The 19672-nt window shown below is 42.7% G+C and overlaps 1 protein-coding gene across 3 annotated transcripts in view; it reads left to right on the top strand.

The window, feature by feature from the left end:
* The window catches only part of LOC147748463 (A.superbus venom factor 1-like), a 1277467-nt gene that overhangs the window by 973498 nt on the left and 284297 nt on the right, over positions 1-19672 (top strand). For all 3 annotated transcript variants that reach the window (XM_086962056.1, XM_086962049.1, XM_086962065.1), the window contains one exon: positions 13683-13742. In XM_086962056.1, coding sequence (XP_086818182.1) covers positions 13683-13742 — 60 coding nt within the window. The remainder of the gene's footprint in view (positions 1-13682; positions 13743-19672) is intronic.

Below are 19672 nucleotides of genomic sequence, written 5' to 3'. Positions count from 1 at the left end.
GAGCATGAGCTACTAACAAGCTCCCTCACTATGTCATTCTAACTTGTAGATACATCAATCCTATTCATTGAAGTGATTATCTCCCTACTTCTGCACTTCTCATAGATTGTGTGGACTGTCGTCATGTGTAGCAGAATTTTCTTTTTGGCATGATGTAAATCATAAAACATGATTTGAAAAAGAGAGAACATTTGCACAGCATAAGCCTGTTGGTTCATGGGATTGTCTTTTACTTCTTCGTCGCCACACCGACAGTCAACCACAATGGAGCGAAAAACAATGCACAGTGGGATACCTTCGAGCTATACGACCAGACCAGCATCGCCAAAATACTAGCGGATATCAAACCAAATAACCACTATAATGATCCACTCCCCGCTAAATGTCTACATAAAATAAATCACATCATCATCCCAATATGGACAAAAATAATAAACGCCTCCCTAACACAAGGAATCCTTCCAGACTGCTTAAAAACGGGGCAAGTGATCCCAATCATCAAGCAGCCAACAGCAGACGCAGCTGATCCTAACAACTTCCGCCCTGATACCAATATTCCACTAATGGCCAAACTAATAGAGAAATGCGTACAAAACCAACTGAGCCAGCACATCACTAATTTTAGGCTGCTGGACGACTGTCAATCGGGATCAGAACTGGTCACAGCACGGAAACAGCAATCCTACATATTGTCGACGACGCAGTAAAGGCCCTTGACCGCAATAGGACATGTCTACTAGTCCTACTTGACCTGTCATCGGCATTCGACACTGTCAACCATGAAAAACTGCTTGAAAGGCTTCACAACAGGATGGGAATGTCAGGAACGGCGTTGAACTGGTTTGAATCCTTCCTGCATAACAGATCACAAAGATTTTGGGTCAACCAGAAACTCTCCACAGCATGTACAAATTCAATCGGAGTCCCCCAAGGATCGACACTATCACCCTCACTTTTTAACTTGTACGTTGAACCTCTGACAGAAATCCTCAGAAATGCTAACATTTCCTATCACATGTACGTACCACTACATAGGCCCCGCATTCAGGCGGCAAGTTGATAAATGCCGGAATCTTATTTACACTTGGTGGCATGTGGTCCGTGGGCTCTATTATGGGGGTTTCTTCAACTGGCAGTTTTCTGGTCCCTATTGTAGATTTTTCCCTTCGATTCAGGTCATTATTTGGTACAATGACTGGCGATAACCTAGTTGGCAAAGTTGTTTCCTTGGATTTTGTTCTAGGGCCTGAATAGTCAGCAAGTGTCTTTCCTAGGTGTTCGTTGGTCGTCTTGGACACCAATGGGGAACTGCTACTATTGGTGTCCAAGTTGATCAAATCGCTATTCGTAACTGTGTTTAAAGCTGCCCTTAGGCTACCTAATTGGTCCCTCAGGCTACATTTATCAAGATGTCCACTTAACCTATGCACTTCCCTGGCTAGGTTATCAACCTTCTCTCTAGTGGCCTGATCAACTCAGTTATTTTCCCAAGGATAGCTTCTATATTTAATGTACCAATGGCGTTGACGGGACCTAATTTGCTACTTGTATTTGCTAGATCCCCCTGTGAAGTGCATTTTTTGTCCTTTTTCGCCTTTGTGTTTCCCTGACCTATAATTTTCTTTTTGTATCCTTTTGTCCTAATTGGAGAGGCAGGAGATGGTGCCAAGTTGGATAATTTACGTGTGGCTGAGATGCCTGAGTGCTCTGCATCAATGTTGTTTGCGTTGTCTAAAATGCCTACTATATCAGAAGGGGTGGTGTCTGGCGCTGCGATAGTCAGTCTATCCTTGCTGATTAAAAGAGGTTCTTCACTAAAACTAGCCTGGTCTCCAAATATAATACTCGACCTCCTGGATAGACGTCTTTCGGTGCGATCCATTTCTTCGGACAAGACGCTAACTGCTTTTACCAAATAGGTATCTAAAGTGGTACATGTTTTCTCCAGCAAGGGTTTTGCTCGTCATCTTGCCATACTAGGTAAAATACAGGTTTCAGGATCTTGTGCCACTGTAAAAGACTACTTCTTATAGTCCAGAATATTATTACCTAAAACAGCTAAAGCACCATTAACACCCCCTGGCCTGACTATACAAATCAAATACCTCTTTAATAGGAGTCCACTCCTAGTCTGTTCCAAAAGTTAGGGGGGTGGCCCAGCCCGGCATCCTCCGCCTCTGACGGGAGTGGGACGGGCGCGCCCTTGGCCCGGGCTTCGCCAGCGTGCGTCCCGCGCTGCGGGAGGGGAACGCTGCCTTTGTAGGCCTTCGGCGCCCTCTGCTGATGCGCACAACCAACGATCAGGAGGGCACCCTGGGAGCAGTAGTCCTTGTGATGGCCGGCTCCCCTCTCGATGGTGGCAACAGCGGGGGTCCAGCAAGCAGGGCAAGGGTCAGTAGATGAAGCCGTTTCCCTCACGGCAATGGCGAGCTGGCTTGGTGAGTCCCGAGCTGCAGGAGAGGAACGCTGCCTTTGTGGGCCTTCGGCGCCTTCTGCTGACGCGCACAACCAGCGACCAGCAGGGCACCCTGGGAGCAGTAGTCCTTGTGACGGCCGGCTCCCCTCACGATGGTGGCAACAGCGGGGGTCTGGCAAGCAGGGCAAGGGACAGTAGATGAAGCCGTTTCCCTCACGGCAATGGCGAACTGGCTTGGTGCGTCACTGAGGGGTCAAGTGACCAGTTTTCATGTTTTGGGGATGGAAAACCGGCATTAGGAGCCTGGTTAGCAGGAACCCAGTGCACTTCAGTCAAACTTGCACCAAATACCAGGCAAAAGGTCAGGGGGACTATTGCAACAAAAACCCAGATAACTACACAGGGTGCATTATATTTAAGGCTCTCTGTTTTCCGTTTTTACTGATATTTACAGATAAATACAGACAAAAAAACATTTATTTTCCTGTCTGTATTTATTTTTAAATGTGGATAAAATGGAAATTGGGTTGTTTTTGAGTGATTCTAAATGCTGTCAGTCATGACAGCTAGGACAATAGCTGTGCAGATTGAATGGTGAGGGGTTAAACAAATATAGTGATTCTAGTAAAGAGCCTTAAACAGCAGTAGATAGGCACAACCTTGATACTAAAATTTACATATATTCTTACAAGTGCATTTTTTACTATCTGAGTGTGTATATATCATTGAAACCTGTCAGGTGTTCAGGCACAAGTGCACATTAAGGGGTTAAATAAATGCAGAAATATACATATTTAAGCTTAATTTCTTCAGAAACCTTAAAATAAGGTAAAGTTAGAAAAAAATAAATATGGATATATATACAGACAGAAATTAGAAAAATATAAATACCATAAGACCGGGAGCCCTAATTATATTACATGTGAGGAGATATCTGCATGTCTTAGTAAACAAGGGAGAGGGGGAGGTTGAACTACTGCACGTCCTCCACATCCATATAGCTATCACACACATGTGTGGTAGCTTTAGGTGGAATACAAATCACAGTATTCCACAGCAGACAGATGTGAGTCCAGTTAGGATGTTACAGAATTCCTATCCAAGTGCAAAGAGAAGGGAAGATCTTTCTTATGGAAGAGTAAGCCTCACACACGTAATTGTGTCATGCTTCATCATCGGCAACCTCTCCTCACCATGGTAGGACAGTGCCACCAGGACGGGCCCTACCTTCTGTTGAACATTGAGCTGAAAGGAGTTCTTGGCAAAGCTATTAACCTACAGAGGAGAACAAAAAAACATTGTTTTAAAAAAAAACTTTCCATAGATGAAGACACTTGGAAATTGTGATGTGTGCATACAAGTGACACTGCATGGCATGCCTCTGCAGACTTAACACACATGGTATATGACAAAAACACATGCAAGGATGACGCGCATGCACTGTGCACACTATTGTGATACTTATCAAAAGTAGTCAAGAATTCTGATATACTAAAACCACTTCCTAATCTTTGTCTGTTGGGGATTATCCTTTAACCTCAAGTTTAGGGAATACCTGCTTCCTCGTCAAAAAGGGGGACGATGCCAAACCCATAACTACAAGAGAACACGTGCTCCAGAACTTTGTATACACACATAACGCCGTCTGTTGTTGAGCAATGGATGGGGTGTATACAAAGTTTTTGGAGTTGGGCTCTCATTTTTTGGTGGTACGGGCTCCATGATAATGTGCCTCACATGAGAACAACTGAAGGTGTTTTCTCCTCTCGGCTATATGGGCCCCTTTTTAATGCATCGCCCAAGGGAAACAAATAAGTGGCAAAATGTATGGATACACAAGAGTCTTTTTTTTTAAAAAGGGGCATTATTACGGGCAATATGTGCAAGTGATTAGTAATTGACAGTGGTTGAGTGCTTAGCACACGGGGGCCCTTTCATGCAAAACTTGATAAATATAACCCTTCCCTCCAAGGCACGAAGATGTGTGGTTTTGAGAGCATGTGTTCCCTTGTTGTTATGGCTTTGGCATCAGCCTGAAGGGAGTAAGCACAAGATGTTACTCGTAGTTTACCCACTTTAAATGCGACCCTGGGTAGTTGCTGGTGGGCTTCTTTGTAAGGGCAAAGGAAACACCTCCTCTTTTTCCACACTGTACTTTGGAGGGGGAAGAAGGAAGCTTCTCTTAAAACACATGCAAATTGTGGTATTCATTACCTGACCATCTCAGATTTCAGTCAAACCTTTTCATATTTTAGGAAACAACTCAAAATGTGGCTTTTCCCTTCCACTGACAATTTGGTCTCATTATTATTTTGTTCTAGTATCCTGTGCTGACATTTAGTGCCAAGACGACAACTGGCATTCACGTGCTCTATAGGTAACAACTTAACCCATAATATAACATAGGAGGGAGCCAAGGACCATCTGACCCAGTTGTGGGGAAGTCCAGAGCTGGCACTGGTAAGGTTTCTCCTGTTCCTAAAGAAGTCTAGAACAGTCAGGCAACTGTACTGAACAAGGGTGTTGTCCCTGTTCTGACAGAAGGGAGAGTGGAAGAAGGGTGTCTGCCACAGGCTGTGATAGCCCCCCACTATTAACAGCAAGAGAGATTCCAAGAACCCACAATTGCCCGTAAAGCACCGTCAATGGTGAGCATAGGGTGTGGTTTTGGATAATGACAGCTGTCAGTAGCCTCTTCTGAGTGCTAGCCTTCAAAGCAGCACTGTACTTGACATGGGAGAAAGATTCCATGACCAAAGGTAAGTTAGGCCCCTGATCCTGCTGGTCATGGTGGGGTTGCTCAAGTGTTGGATAAGCTCCTTGGGTAAACTACGTATTGCCCTAGCAAAGTTAGGGATAGAAGCTGTGGGCACCTCACTACCCAAGATAAAAGGGGAGGAAGAAAAGGGTCCAGATTTAGGAAAGGATCACTCTAAAATGAGGTTTATCACTGTTGAGATGGGTCAGCTTCCTAGAGGCAGTGACCTTGACAGTCAGCGTCCTTATTTTTTAATCTCCTGACAAACCAAGAACGCTTTCACGGTGTTGGATGGGGAGGGATTTGTGTAGGAAGCTGGACTTCTTTGCTGATGTCCCCCACGTTTTTCTCTCCTTTAAACTGCTATATGCTGTTTTGTGTACACTGACAATGCACTGAAGCCTGCTAACCTGGCTCCAGTGCCAGAGTTCCTTCCATTAAAAATGAAATGTCTAACTGTAACCCAATTGGCAAGTACTTTAGCACCCTTGTAAGTCCATAGTAAATGGTACCCCTGCTACTTAGGGCAGGGGTACTAATAGGGTCACTTTTGCTGCAACTTGTCTTATGCCAACCTAAGGAACCGATACAAAAATTACATACAGACTGCCACTTCAGAATGCATGAAAGGGTGCAAGCCCTTCTGAAAACACAACATTGCACAGTGCCTGTGTGCAATTCTCTTGCACTGCATGTACTATATGTAAGTCACCCCTATAGAAGGCCTTAAGGGCACTAAGGCAGGGCGCATTATATTGCATGCAAGGCCATATCAACATAAGCAGATATGCCCCTGCGAAGTCTGATTCTATTACTAGATATTGCAAGTTGACATGGAAGCCATCTTCAGTATGTGTACTGGGCATTGGACAGTACGAGTTCCACACCTACATAATGCCTTCACACTGAAAATAATGGTGTTTGGTATTAAATACCTAATTTTAATACATCCCCACCAATGCCAGTGTTGGATTTATTATGACATGAACCCAGAGGGCACCTTTGATATTTCCCTGAAAACCTACCAGCTCTCCAGTGTGCTAGCTGACTGGTATCGACCAGACTGCCACCACAGACGAGTTTCTGATTCCTTGGAGTAAGAGCCCACACTCTCAGAGGACAGTACGAATTCCTGGTCTGGAGTAAAGTGTTCACACCTCCTCTGGCAGGATGGCTAGTGATTTAGCATATCAAATATGTGACCTCAGCTTTCCCCGACCTGTGAGATGCCACCCCCTGCCCTAGAGCCCATTTGGCATCAGGACAGGCAGTAAAATTAGCTAGTCAGGAGTGTGTCACACTTACAGGCTGATCACACCCCTGCAGTGGACAGTCAAAGAAGGGTTTCACCATAATGTTTTTTTGTGAAACTAGGAACTCTGGGACAGTGTTATTTCCACTCCCTATGGGAATTGGTCATATAGGAGGTGAACTCTTGCTCACTGAAACCTGGTTGACTCAGGACTCTATTCCTGATTTACTGGCCGCCCTACCTCAGGACTACTATATAATGCAGGCCAACCGACCCTCAGGAAGACCTTGTGGTGGAGTTGCCGCTATCGTACACAAACACCACAAGTTTACTTCTGTATCTCCTCTGGTCCTGCCGGCGGTAGAGAACTTAGTCATTAAAATCGACTTCAGCTCGGAGCTCTTATTTTTGTCTTGCTTTATCGGCCCCCCGAGTCCATGTCTAGTTTTTCCATCTCTCTATGCGAACAGCTGCCCAACCTTGCTATGAACTTCACCAATATCTTATAACTTGAACTACTGTCTCAATGATGCCTTTGGCGGGCCTCATGCTGCAGAATTATTTGACTTACTGTCAAATTTGAATTTTGTGCAACATATTTCTTCTGCCACTCACATAAAAGGCCACGCACTGGACCAAATTTGGTCCACCAATCTCACATTGACAGAACTGACCATTTCCCCATGTATATGATCAGATCACCATCTAATACAATTCAATGTTACAATGCTTCCTAAGACTAAGATCCCCACAACTGAGGGCGAAGTAACAAGAAAATGGAGGGCCCTTGACAAACAAGCTTTCGCTGAAAATCTGGCAAGCTCAGTACCCACCTTTAATCCTGATGTTAACTCTATGGAAGCGGACATTTCCACATGGCTACTGTCGGCCTGCAACACCCATGCCCCACTCACTACATTTACCCGTGCTCGCCACTCTGAGTCCCAAAAATGGTTCTCCACTGAGCTAAAAAAACAGAAACTTGAGCTCCGCCAAACAGACAGGTAATGGAGATCACGCTATTCCCCTGAAGACAAACACCAGTTCTCATTAGCCCGCAAAGAATATAAAATTGCCATTTTGGGAGCTAAAGAAGCCTACTTCTCCCACAGAATATTAGGCACCCAGAATAAGTCAAAGGAAATATTCTTAATAGTTAACGACCTATGTAACTTCGAGAGGATTCTTCCTAAACAGACACCCACTCAAGACCTATGCGATTCCCTAAACGATTTCTTCTTGGACAAGATCTCTATTATCAAATATTATGAGGGACGCCCTTTCTGTCTTACCACACAGCGTGTTACCCTTTCTCAAAGAGTCTCTCATGCAGGGGTGGGTCCTTAGTGCCTTTAAGAACGCAATAGTGGTCCCCCTACTTACGAAACCAGGGTGCGGACCCTGTGAACACCTCTAATTATCGGCCTATCTCTCTCTTTCCTTTTTTGGCCAAGATCTTAGAGGCTCATGTCACCAAGAGCCTATCCAACTTCATTGAACAGACAGAATACTTAGAGTCGCACCAGGAAGGCTTTCGGCCTGCCCACTCTACTGAGGCTGTAATTCTGGCTATGCTGGACACCATGAGAGCCAATGCTGATAGGAGTGGCTCCCAGGATCTGGTGCTACTGGATTTGTTGGCCGCTTTCGACACGGTTGACCACAAAATTCTGCTGGACCATGTCGAACGGGCCGGCATACAGGGCTCCACCTACAACTGGATTAAATCCTTCCTAGAAGGCATAAACCAAGCAGTCCGTCTTGCTTCTTTCACTGCGCCTAAGATCGCAACTTGATGCGGAGTTCCACAGGGCTCGTCCCTCTCCCCACTCCTGTTTAATCTTTACCTCCGGCCCCTGATCCATTCCTTAAAAGACATGAAGGTAACCACCTTTAAAAGCGGACGACCTCCAGCTCGTCTTTACGCTGGTCAGTTCCTCTGACTCCATCCATCAATTTCAAACCACTGTGCTTCACATCCAGAGCTGGATGGACCTAAACCATCTGAAACTTAACCCAGGCAAGACTGAACTAATCTTGCCGGGGAAGAGTGAACTTTCCTGGGGCCCAAAGTACTGGCCAGCAGAACTGCCCCCCCCGTTCCTTCCTCATCTGTGAAAAGTCTTGGGGTCATCATTAATGCAGACCTATCACTCAGAGGCCAAGTGGGGGCAGTGGTCTCGTCCTGCTTATTTCAGTTACGCAGGATCAGGAAAATTGCCCACCTGCTCACTCACTCTGCCCTGATACAGGTTGTTATCGTTTTGGTACTCTCTCGCCTTGATTTTTCCAACCCCATCTACCTCAGCCTCCCATCATGCCTACTCAAACGCCTTCAAATGGTACAAAATCAGGCCACCAGGTTAATTCACAAGCAACCCAGATGGCTATCTGCTAGACCTCTGTTGGACAAACTTAATTTGCTTCCTATTGCCCATCGTGCTGCCTTCAAGCCAGGGTGCATAATCTTCAAAGCCCTGCATGGCAGGAGCCCCAAATTTATTAGCTGCCTGATTGCAAAGCACGCTCCTCTCCGCAACTTAAGTTCCACCCATCTTCAGCTCTTGACCATCCCCACCTTCAAGCTCAAACGCCAGGGCAGGTGCAGGTTCTCTTACCTTGCCCCAAAATTCTGGAACTCTTTGCCATTAGCAATCTGGATGAGCGATAACTTACTGGGGTTCAGAAGGTTGCTTAAGACCTGGCTGTATGAGCAAGCACTTGTGTAACCTGTCTCCACCGTGACACCTGCCTGATTAGCGCCATGAAACCTCTGGGTGACCTTGCGCTCTATAAATTCCTATTAACATAACATAACATAACATAACATTACAAGTAACCCACTGGCTACTACACTTCTCTCCTCTTAACACCAACAAATTAAGTATTTAAGTGACCCCCTGACACCAGGAAAATAGATCAAGTCAAGAGTTAGACTACTGGCAACCGAGGAAGGCAGAGTCAGAAAAGGCTTTATTTGATTGATTATTAACAATCATAAAAGCAAACAGTTAAAAATACATAAACTGTTCATATGTTAAAATTCATTACAGATGTTACATAAAATCCAATTAAATAAATCATTTTAAACTTACAAAAGCCCTAATTTCATTAAAAGAAGCAATGAGATAGGCACACATTTCCTAAAGCTCAAGACTTTTTTTCAGGAAAACTGTGATCCTTAAAACACTGTTCTCATTGTGTAAGGATTGTAGTGCCAAAAAGGCAGGATGACATTGACGAAGCCCATACTGTTTTAATTTAGGTATCAGAAGCAGACTACTTACAGAGGAATAGAATTTACAAAAAGAGTAACATGGATCGTAGATTGAGGGGAAATATTATCACAGGGGCACAGATGGAGGGCTCGTGACCAGTCATTCATAATAGGAAAAGTGACTAGTCTATGAAAGACCCCCACCCTAAATCGAGTTAATAGGAACCTATCGTAGGCACCAGAAACAAAGGTTAAATAGGGTTGGATGTTAAAAGTAGTTAAAACCAACTGATTGTGCAGGACTGTGGGCTTTAAAATCTCAGATGACATTCTGAGGGTGTCCAACAGCGAAATACCCTCTTTTCTTAATTCCTTCCGTGTTATTGCCCGGATGGTGGTAGGATTAGTAAAATACTCTACGTGGCCAAGATCTTTAAAAAAGTTGTAAACATATCTTAGCCATGGGATCCTCATTACACCTTCAAATTTTAAGATATTTGAAAGAATATCTTTGTTCAGTTTGGCCTCCTCTTTCATCAGTATTGCCAAGAAGGGTGCTAGTATATTAGCAGGAGCAACTTTTTCACTCAGGCATGTCTCTATGTCTGATTTACATTTGCCCACAACTAATTTGATCAGCCCTGCTTGATCTACCTTATGTTGCGTTTGTCCAGTAGCAGTGGAGTTGGAAGATGGTCCAGCTCCAGGGCCTTCCATTCTGCTAGACAAAGAGCAAACACTTGGGTTAGTGCTAACTGCCTGTACAGCTGGATGTTTACTGCGAACCAGCTCCTCCACTTTAGCTAGCCTGACTTCTACATTGGTTATTTTTAGAATGATGGGTTCCAGAAGGGTTGACATCATTATCTCAAATCTACCCCAGAAGTTCCCATATTGCATAGTATCTGCAGGCTTATCTTTCTCATCCTGTTTGGCGGAACTTACTGGTGCCTCAGTGACTTCGCACATGCCATTTGTGATTTTCCCTTTCTTCCCCATAATTCTCAGAGCGGGCTTGCTCTGCTTTTGGGTATTTTTGCTTTTGCCTTTTTTTGGGGGGGGGGGCTCTGCAGTGTATTCTGGCCTGCGTTTACGTTTGGCCTTTTGCCCTCTAGTAGCAACTTTAGACCTGGCGGGACTAGGTTCAGAAGATAATGAGGAGATTGGTCTGTCGCAACTTGTGCTTAAGTGCTAGTCAGTGAAGGGGATATCTCATTGTTGGCCACTGCACTGGATTCCAAAAGTGCGGGGATTAAAGAAAGTCTGCTCTGAGGAGGTGGGGGCTCTAGAGACAACCTTCGTTCTGTAAGCTGTAGTTTGTGCATAGGGACAGATTCTGCCCTCTGTAAGAAAGCATCTATGGTCCCTACAGCGGTCCGACCTTTACTATTTTGGAGCTTATTCATAGGTGGCAGTTTCCAAGTACAGGGTATATATTAAAAACAGCATTAACCGACAAAACAATGTAGGTTTACGGTCCCGGGGACACAGTCTTAGGGGGGTTGCCCAGCCCTGCCTCTAACTGTCTCTGACGGGCTAAGACGGGCCCGTCTTGGCCTGGGCGCCATCTGCGCGCGCCCCGCGCTGCGTGAGGCAAGGCAGCACTTTAAAGCACTATTATGACACCTCCCCTTGCAGCAGCTGTGTCAGACAAGTGGAGGGCGGTGCACCCTGGGACAGCGTGTCCTACCAGTGCGGTGTGCAGGAAGAAAACACCCCGCTCACAGCGCCGACACCCAAGGCTCGGGCAGAGTCCCACACTAGGAAAACAGTAGCCTGTCAGCAGGTAAGGGCAAAAGAAAGTATTCAGCCCGTCCCGCGCTGTGTGGGGCAAGGCATCGCTCTAAATCACCGTGATGACGCCTCCCCTTGCAGCAGCTGTGTCAGACAGGTGGAGTGCGGTGCACCATGAGACAGCGAGTCCCACCAGGGTGGTGAGCAGGAAGAAAACACCCCCGCTCATAGCACTGACACCCCAGGCTCTGGCAGAGTCCCACACGAGAAAAACAGCAGCCTGTCAGCAGGTAAGGGCAAAAGAAAGTATTCAGCGTGTCCAGAAATGCGTGGGACAAGGTGACGCTTTAAAGCGCGATGATGACGCCTCCCCTTACATTAGCTGTGTCAGACAGGTGGAGGGCGGTGCACCCTGGGACAGCGAGTCCCACCAGGGTGGTGTGCAGGAAGAAAACACCCCCGCTCACAGCGCCGACACCCCAGGCTTCGGCAGAGTCCCACACGAGGAAAACAACAGCCTGTCAGCAGGTAAGGCCAAAAGAAAGTATTCAGCGCGTCCCGTCCTGATGAAGATGAAGTAGGGCCCACAGAACGAGAACAGAAGTCATGCACCAAAGATTGATGTAAAACCCTACCAGTTTTCTTGTACTTTGCCAGTCATTGAGGCTGACTCCACAAAGAGATGGGCACCCTCCCCAACCCCTTGGATACTGTCCAGCAACCTCAACAACTGGGAAAGTTCTCCCTTGAAGTGGAGGAGCCCCTTCCCTGCAGTCTGCAGGCACCGATTGCAATGTCCGGTTAACCGACCTGCTGATCACAGGGCCCATTGAGGCAGCAGTCACACAGGAGGAAGCCACTGTGTTCTAGGGGGGCGTTCTGCTTCCTCCCCAAGTTTGGAGACACTGGGACCCCAGGAACCACCCTACACCAACAAACAGGGTACCAACTTCTTGCAGCAGCCAAGGCTTGTTTAGTGTTAAGACCATAAACCAATGCCACCAAGAATGCACCCGGACACACCAGAGGAGGTAGACCAAAAGTGCTGGTGGTGCTAAGGACCTTGGTCCCTACTTACCCTAAGTGCAGAAGATCAGTCCTGTAAGTCAATTGCAAGTGACCCTATACATGAATGTTTCTCCCACAGGATAACATTAGCGCATTTCAGGGTCATGCCTCAAATCTGTCAGCTGTCATTTACTACTGTTTCTGCAAAAGAATTTGGTAACGTCTAAAGTACTTACCTGAAACTTAAGTTTTTGGTGTCTAAATGTATATAAAAACCAATGTTATTTTTTTTAATTGGTCTCGAGTTTCTTCTTGAATATGCGTCTCGTTTATTGACTCTGTGTGTTCAACAAATGCTTAACACAACCCTCTGATGAACCCAAACTGCTCGACCACACTTCCACAAAAAAGAGCATTTGGGATTATTACTTTTATACCTGCAAGCCAATAAGGGTTGTCTGGACTTTCTACATAGTTTACTTCATTTTATTACACAACATAAAAAGGCAGCTTCCTACACCCTGAATATTTGGAATTGCTAAAGTTGACATAGAAGCACAGCAGCAAGAAAATCACATAAACATTGGATGTTATCACAGTCATTTCAAAACCAAATACACTCACCTTTGGAGTGGGATCAGAACATAATTCTAATTTAGCAGCATACTTTCCTCAGTGGTTGTAAGTAAACGGTCAAGTAAAGGTTGCGTGACCACAATGCTATTCTAATTCAAGAAAATAAATCAAAACTATTATCTTAGAGCAACGTGTAAGGCACCAGATGCCACTGTGGTCTGCAGCAGCGACTTGTGGAGGGAGTACCGCAGGGCGGTGGGGCGGGGGAGGGGCTGGGTGGGGGGCAGTAAACTCCGGCTCACGGCCAACCGGAGTAATGTAAATAAATAAATAAATAAATAAAATGAATATCAATGCGGGCGCTGAAACGCATTTGACATTTCAGCGTGCGCAAGGAAATTCGTTTTATTCAGTTAGTTTACCACCCCACAGTCCCACGGCACTCCCTCCACGAGTCGCTGCTGGTGGTCTGTGTTCAATGCTTACTATCACCTATCTTCCCATCAATTATCCAAAAGGAATTAAAATAGTCTTGGTTAATTCACAATCTATTCATGGCACTAACATGTGTATGGTACTTACCAGCTCACTGAAGTAAAGAAGCAATGCTTAGATACGGGGCAACAGTTATAAAGCTATGTGTTATAGGGTAAAACAATAGTGACTATGATCTGATGGGCAATGAATATGTGGGAAAAAGTAACGATTAATTTCTTTACAGACCAAACTGAACCATGATTTCACGGTTGAGGCCAAGGGTACTGGACAAGGAACTTTAACAGTAAGTCAACATAATTCTGTCATATTTTTATCATGATAGCCCATCCTTTACAATCGCGATAAGAACAGATTGCTAACTGTGCATCTCCATGTAGGGTTTACACTCTGCTATTCTTTGATATGCATTAGTAATACACATTGCAATTCAAGCAGATTCATAGTGCATTCTCTTAGCACTGGCCCATAGAGTTAAGCACTGAAGATCCTGATGATGATTCAGGTCAAGAAGACCCAGAAGATGTGGATCTGCTACAGTGAACACATGGGGTTTGACCTTTCCACAGAAGTCAATAAAGTCTGAATCTGCATTTATAAGTCCACTTACTCCAAATAGCATGTTTTATTTGGCGGTGTAAATAATGGTGGGCCAATAACACATATGTTTTGTAACCATACTAATGAACCCACAGACAAACATTTATTCCTGCACTGCAAAGGTAAAATGCCAGTTTATTACCATAATAGAGCAACATTCACGGCACAAATGCCTTTTACTACCTCACAAATTGCAGGTTAATTGTTTTACTCTTGGAAATCACTCTACTAATATTTACAAAATCTATGTGAACAACTTTTCTCCCCTGCATGTTGGTTTTAGTTGAATATCATTGTTTTAAAACAGATACAATTACACATAAATAAATATGTGCATGGACCATAAATTTTGATGCACAGAGTGTAATATACTATTTAACGGGGAGTGATGAACAACTCAAGGTTTTGCCTTATGAAAGTCATGGCCTCTCCCCACACTAAGCCAATAGTAAAAAGAAACTCAACACTCTTATGCACTGTGTTCTGACAAATGATGTGATTTGCAATGTTATAAGTGTTGTTATGAATGCTATAATTTCAGATGGTATAAGTGATTTAATATGAAAGGGCATAAACAGTGCATGGAGAAGGCGCCGGCTATATTTAATGTTGTGTGGCTACCGGGTTGACCATACTGTGTATTGAGGTGCTCCACGTACAATAATTTGAAGGTGGTGCATAAAAAAATGAATGTAAGATATAACTATAACTTTAGAATTCCTAATGTTTGTGTAGTTTACATTTGTTTGGATAGAAAGGATAAATAAAGTTAGAGTAATTTTGAGGTGGTGCATAAATTATAAACGTAAGGTATAACTATAACCTTATAATTTGACATGCTTGGGAAGTTTAAGTTTGGTTTGTGTAGAATAAATAACGTTTTCTCCTACTAAGGTTTAACTTCAGTTTTTTTAGTTGTATATATATATATATATATATATATATATATATATATATATATATATATATATATATATATATATATATTACCTACTGGCGGTCGCCAGTAGGTATATATAGTTAGGATTTTTTCTCTATGGGATTTTTGAAAATTCTATGTCTAATAACTTTGGCGTTTGTGGACGGAATTGGCTGAAACTTTCAGGAAAATGGAACATTTTGTTTCTGAGCAGCCCCTGACAATTTGGGGGGGTTTCATCAAGGGGGGGCCGAGAAAAAAGGGGGGTCCCAAAACGCGTTTTTCCCATGTTAATTTCCATAGGGCGGTTGGCCTCACTTTTAGCTCGAACGGCTGAATGGATTTGCACGAAACTTGGCAAAATTGTAGGGACTGTTAGCCCGATGTGCCTTTGCTAGGTCTCTCAATATATGTGCTCCAGTGGATTTTGAGTAATTTAGGTTCAAAAAAAGATATATATCTGGGCGGAGCCTAACCACACATCTGATCTGATTGGCTGTCAGCACTTCATCCAAGAAGTGTTGGCAGCCATCTTGGGACCAATATACATGATAGCACCTCATTAAAAAGCATTGTAGTTAATAGAGGGTTTTAGGACTTTAGTTACATTATAAATCATTTGTTGATGGTACCATACTCGTTTTAGGAATTGTGGTGGGTTCTAAGGTGATTTTACCATGTGAAAAAACCTTCTGCTGTGATATCATGAATATTGTTTGAAAGAAAACTAATATCTCATGATTTTCCCACAGTGGTTTGGAAGGGGACCTATAAGCTAAACTGAAAGCATATTTTCTGTAAATTCACATTATCTTTCTCAGTCATGTGAAAATGAAGTCTGACATTCTCAGTAAAACATGTACATCCAACAAGGACAGAGACTGTCAGTTGATTCCTTTGTGTTCTACTGCAGCCTCCTAGAGTGTTCTAAAGAACAACTAGAGCGCTAACAGTCCTACTTATTACAAAGGTATGGCACACCTGAAGCCATCTTGATTGGAATAAAGTGGTAACTCTTAAAACATTTAATTTAAAAAGAAACAACATGAGGGGGTATATGTTGCCATAGAAAGTATGATTAGTACTGCAGAATGAAAAATTAGGGCACATTTTGAGTGACTTCTCAAATCCTTTTCTATTTCATTAAAACATTCTGACATGCAGTCTCCCAAAATGGCCACCAGAGACAAAAGAGCCCAAATGTAGCCCAAATATCACCCAGATGTAGCCCAAGTATAGCCCAATGACAGAATGTCCCAGAGTGTTCTAAAGAACAACTAGAGCGCTAACAGTCCTACTTATTACAAAGGTATGGCACACCTGAAGCCATCTTGATTGGAATAAAGTGGTAACTCTTAAAACATTTAATTTAAAAAGAAACAACATGAGGGGGTATATGTTGCCATAGAAAGTATGATTAGTGCTGCAGAATGAAAAATTAGGGCACATTTTGAGTGACTTCTCAAATCCTTTTCTATTTCATTAAAACATTCTGACATGCAGTCTCCCAAAATGGCCACCAGAGACAAAAGAGCCCAAATGTAGCCCAAATATCACCCAGATGTAGCCCAAGTAGAGCCCAATGACAGAATGTCCCAGAGTGTTCTAAAGAACAACTAGAGCGCTAACAGTCCTACTTATTACAAAGGTATAGCACACCTGGAGCCATCGTGATGGGAATAAAGTGGTAACTCTTAAAACATTTAATTTAAAAAGGAACAAATGAGGGGGTATATTATGCAATAGAAGGTATTATTAGTGCTGCAGAAAGAAAAATTAGGGCACATTTTGAGTGACTTTTCAAATCCTCTTCTATTTCATTAAAAAATTCTGACATGCAGTCTCCCAAAATGGCCACCAGAGACAAAAGAGCCCAAATGTAGCCCAAATATCACCCAGATGTAGCCCAAGTATAGCCCAATGACAGAATGTCCCAGAGTGTTCTAAAGAACAACTAGAGCGCTAACAGTCCTACTTATTACAAAGGTATGGCACACCTGAAGCCATCTTGATTGGAATAAAGTGGTAACTCTTAAAACATTTAATTTAAAAAGGAACAAAATGAGGGGGTATATTTTGCCATATGAATTATGATTAGTGCTGCAGAAAGAAAAATTAGGGCACATTTTGAGTGACTTCTCAAACCCTCTTCAATTTCATTAAAAAATTCTGACATACAGTCTCCCAAGATGGCCACCAGAGACAAAAGAGCCTAAATGTAGCCCAAATATCACCCAGATGTACCCCAAGTATAGCCCAATGACAGAATGTCCCAGAGTGTTCTAAAGAACAACTAGAGCACTAACAGTCTTACTTATGACAAAAGTATGGCACACCAGAAGCCATCTTGATTGGAATGAAGTGGTAAGTCTGAAAACACTCAATTTAAAAAGGAACAACATGAGGGGGTTAATTTTGCCATAGAAAGTATGATTAGTGCTTCAGAAAGAAAAATTAGGGATCATTTTGAGTGACTTCTCAAATCCTCTTCTATTTCATTAAAAAAATTCTGACATGCAGACTGAAACATGCACTTTGAATACCAGCAGCAGACGTCCCTGGTGAGCAGTAGCTTTACTACAGTGATCTAATGTGCAACTAGAGTGCTAACATTCAGAATTTATGGCAAATGTGTGACACATCTGAATGCCTTCTTGATGGAACCAAAGTAAACAAGCATTGAAAATGCAATAGATCTCGCCCTCGTTTAAGTTAAAGCCATTCTGTTTGTAATGAGGTGGCTTTTTAGCTTTGCTTTTATTAGTGTTTTTTCAACTTTCATGTAAATAACATGCATCTGTATGCATATAAGTATATGTATGCATGCATTTATGTTTGTATTTATTTAGATATACAGATGATATATGTTTATATATGTATGTATATATATATATTCACTGAATAAACCATAGGTTATAGACCATATATAGTTAGGAATTAGCATTTACAAAACCTTGAAAATTCACTGAAAAAACCATAGGTTATAGACCATATATAGTTAGGAATTAGCATTTACAAAACCTTGAAAATTCACTGAAAAAACCATAGGTTATAGACCATATATAGTTAGGAATTCGCATTTACAAAACCTTATTTTACTCACACAAAACCATTGAAATTCCATATATAGTTAGTTGCACTAACTATATATCGCGCACCCGCAATCCACTGCTGATGATGTCACATATTACATCATTCATGACATAGTCAGTGACATCACTGATGACATCACTGATGACATCTCAAATTACATCACTGATGACATCACTGATGACAACATCCAGTGACTGTATGTTTCTGTAAAGTTAAAATATGTCTTACATATTGAAGAATGAGTGGATGTATAAGTGTCTGGATGAAGGATTTAGTATGTGCATGACTGACTGTATGAGTGAGTGATTAAATGTGTCTCACTGAGTGCATGGGTTAGTGACTAAACTGTCTTAATTTGTGCATCATTATGTCTGTTGTTCTGTAAACTGTTGCATGTGTTGATAAGTAGCTATATGAGTAACTATATGGGTTATTGATTGGTTGCCCAAGTATTTGTATGGGAGACTGAGTGTGTGTGTGGGTGGCTGGGAGGTGTATGACTCTGTGCATAGATGTGTGAGCAGTTGATTCACTAGATGTATGGTTTCAAAAGTGCATGTGGAAACAGCTGTATGGGCGGTTGACTGTGTGCATGAGTGTATTGGTGAGTGAATGGATATCTCAGTGCTACATGTCAAAGTAAGTACATATGTAAAACACAGTACATGTGAGAGTTGACATATATAAATAACTGTGCATAAGAGCCAGTGAATGTGTGAGTGGCTGTATGGATCATTGTGAACTTGTATCAGGGATTGTATAAGAGAGTAAATATGTGTTAGTATATGTTTGAATAAGTAAAGTTTGTATAACTGTATAGTTGAGGAAATGGAGGTGTGATTGATTCTTTGCATGACTGGCTAGGTGTGTGAGTAACTCCATGGATGAGTGACAGTCTGTGAGTGTCTGTTTACACTGATTGTATCTAAGGTTATATTAGAGTCTGAAGAGGTTCATCGTATTATCACATGAATGATATCATCAGTGATGTGATCAGTAATGTCAAATGAGATGTCATCAGTGATGTCATCAGTGATGTCATTTGAGATGTCATCAGTGATGTCATTTGAGATGTCATCAGTGATGTCATCAGTGATGTCACTGACCATGTCATGAATGATGTAATATGTGACATCATCAGCAGTGGATTGCGGGTGCGCGATATATAGTTAGTGCAACTAACTATATATGGAATTTCAATGGTCTTGTGTGAGTAAAATAAGGTTTTGTAAATGCGAATTCCTAACTATATATGGTCTATAACCTATGGTTTTTCAGTGAATATATATATATATATATATATATATATATATATATATATATATATATATATATATATATATATATATGGATATATATATATATGGATATTTGTATATATGCATAATTACCTACTGGCGGTCACCAGTAGGTATATATAGTTAGGACCTAGTTTCCATAGGAAATCCGCAACATTCTATTGGGAATAACTTTGGCGCCGGTTGATGAATCTTCGCAGATTTCTCAAAGAAGATGGCCCGCTCCGCCCCGCTCCTTCCCTGAAAGTTTTGGAGGGATTCGTCAAGTGGGGGCTGGGAAAAAAGGGGGGTCCCAAAACGTGTTTT

The sequence above is a fragment of the Lissotriton vulgaris genome, chromosome 1_1 (genome assembly GCF_964263255.1).
Source record: "Lissotriton vulgaris chromosome 1_1, aLisVul1.2, whole genome shotgun sequence".
NCBI lineage: Eukaryota > Metazoa > Chordata > Amphibia > Caudata > Salamandridae > Lissotriton > Lissotriton vulgaris.
Note: the sequence above shows the minus strand (reverse complement) of the source record. Positions and strands in the feature narration are given on the sequence as shown.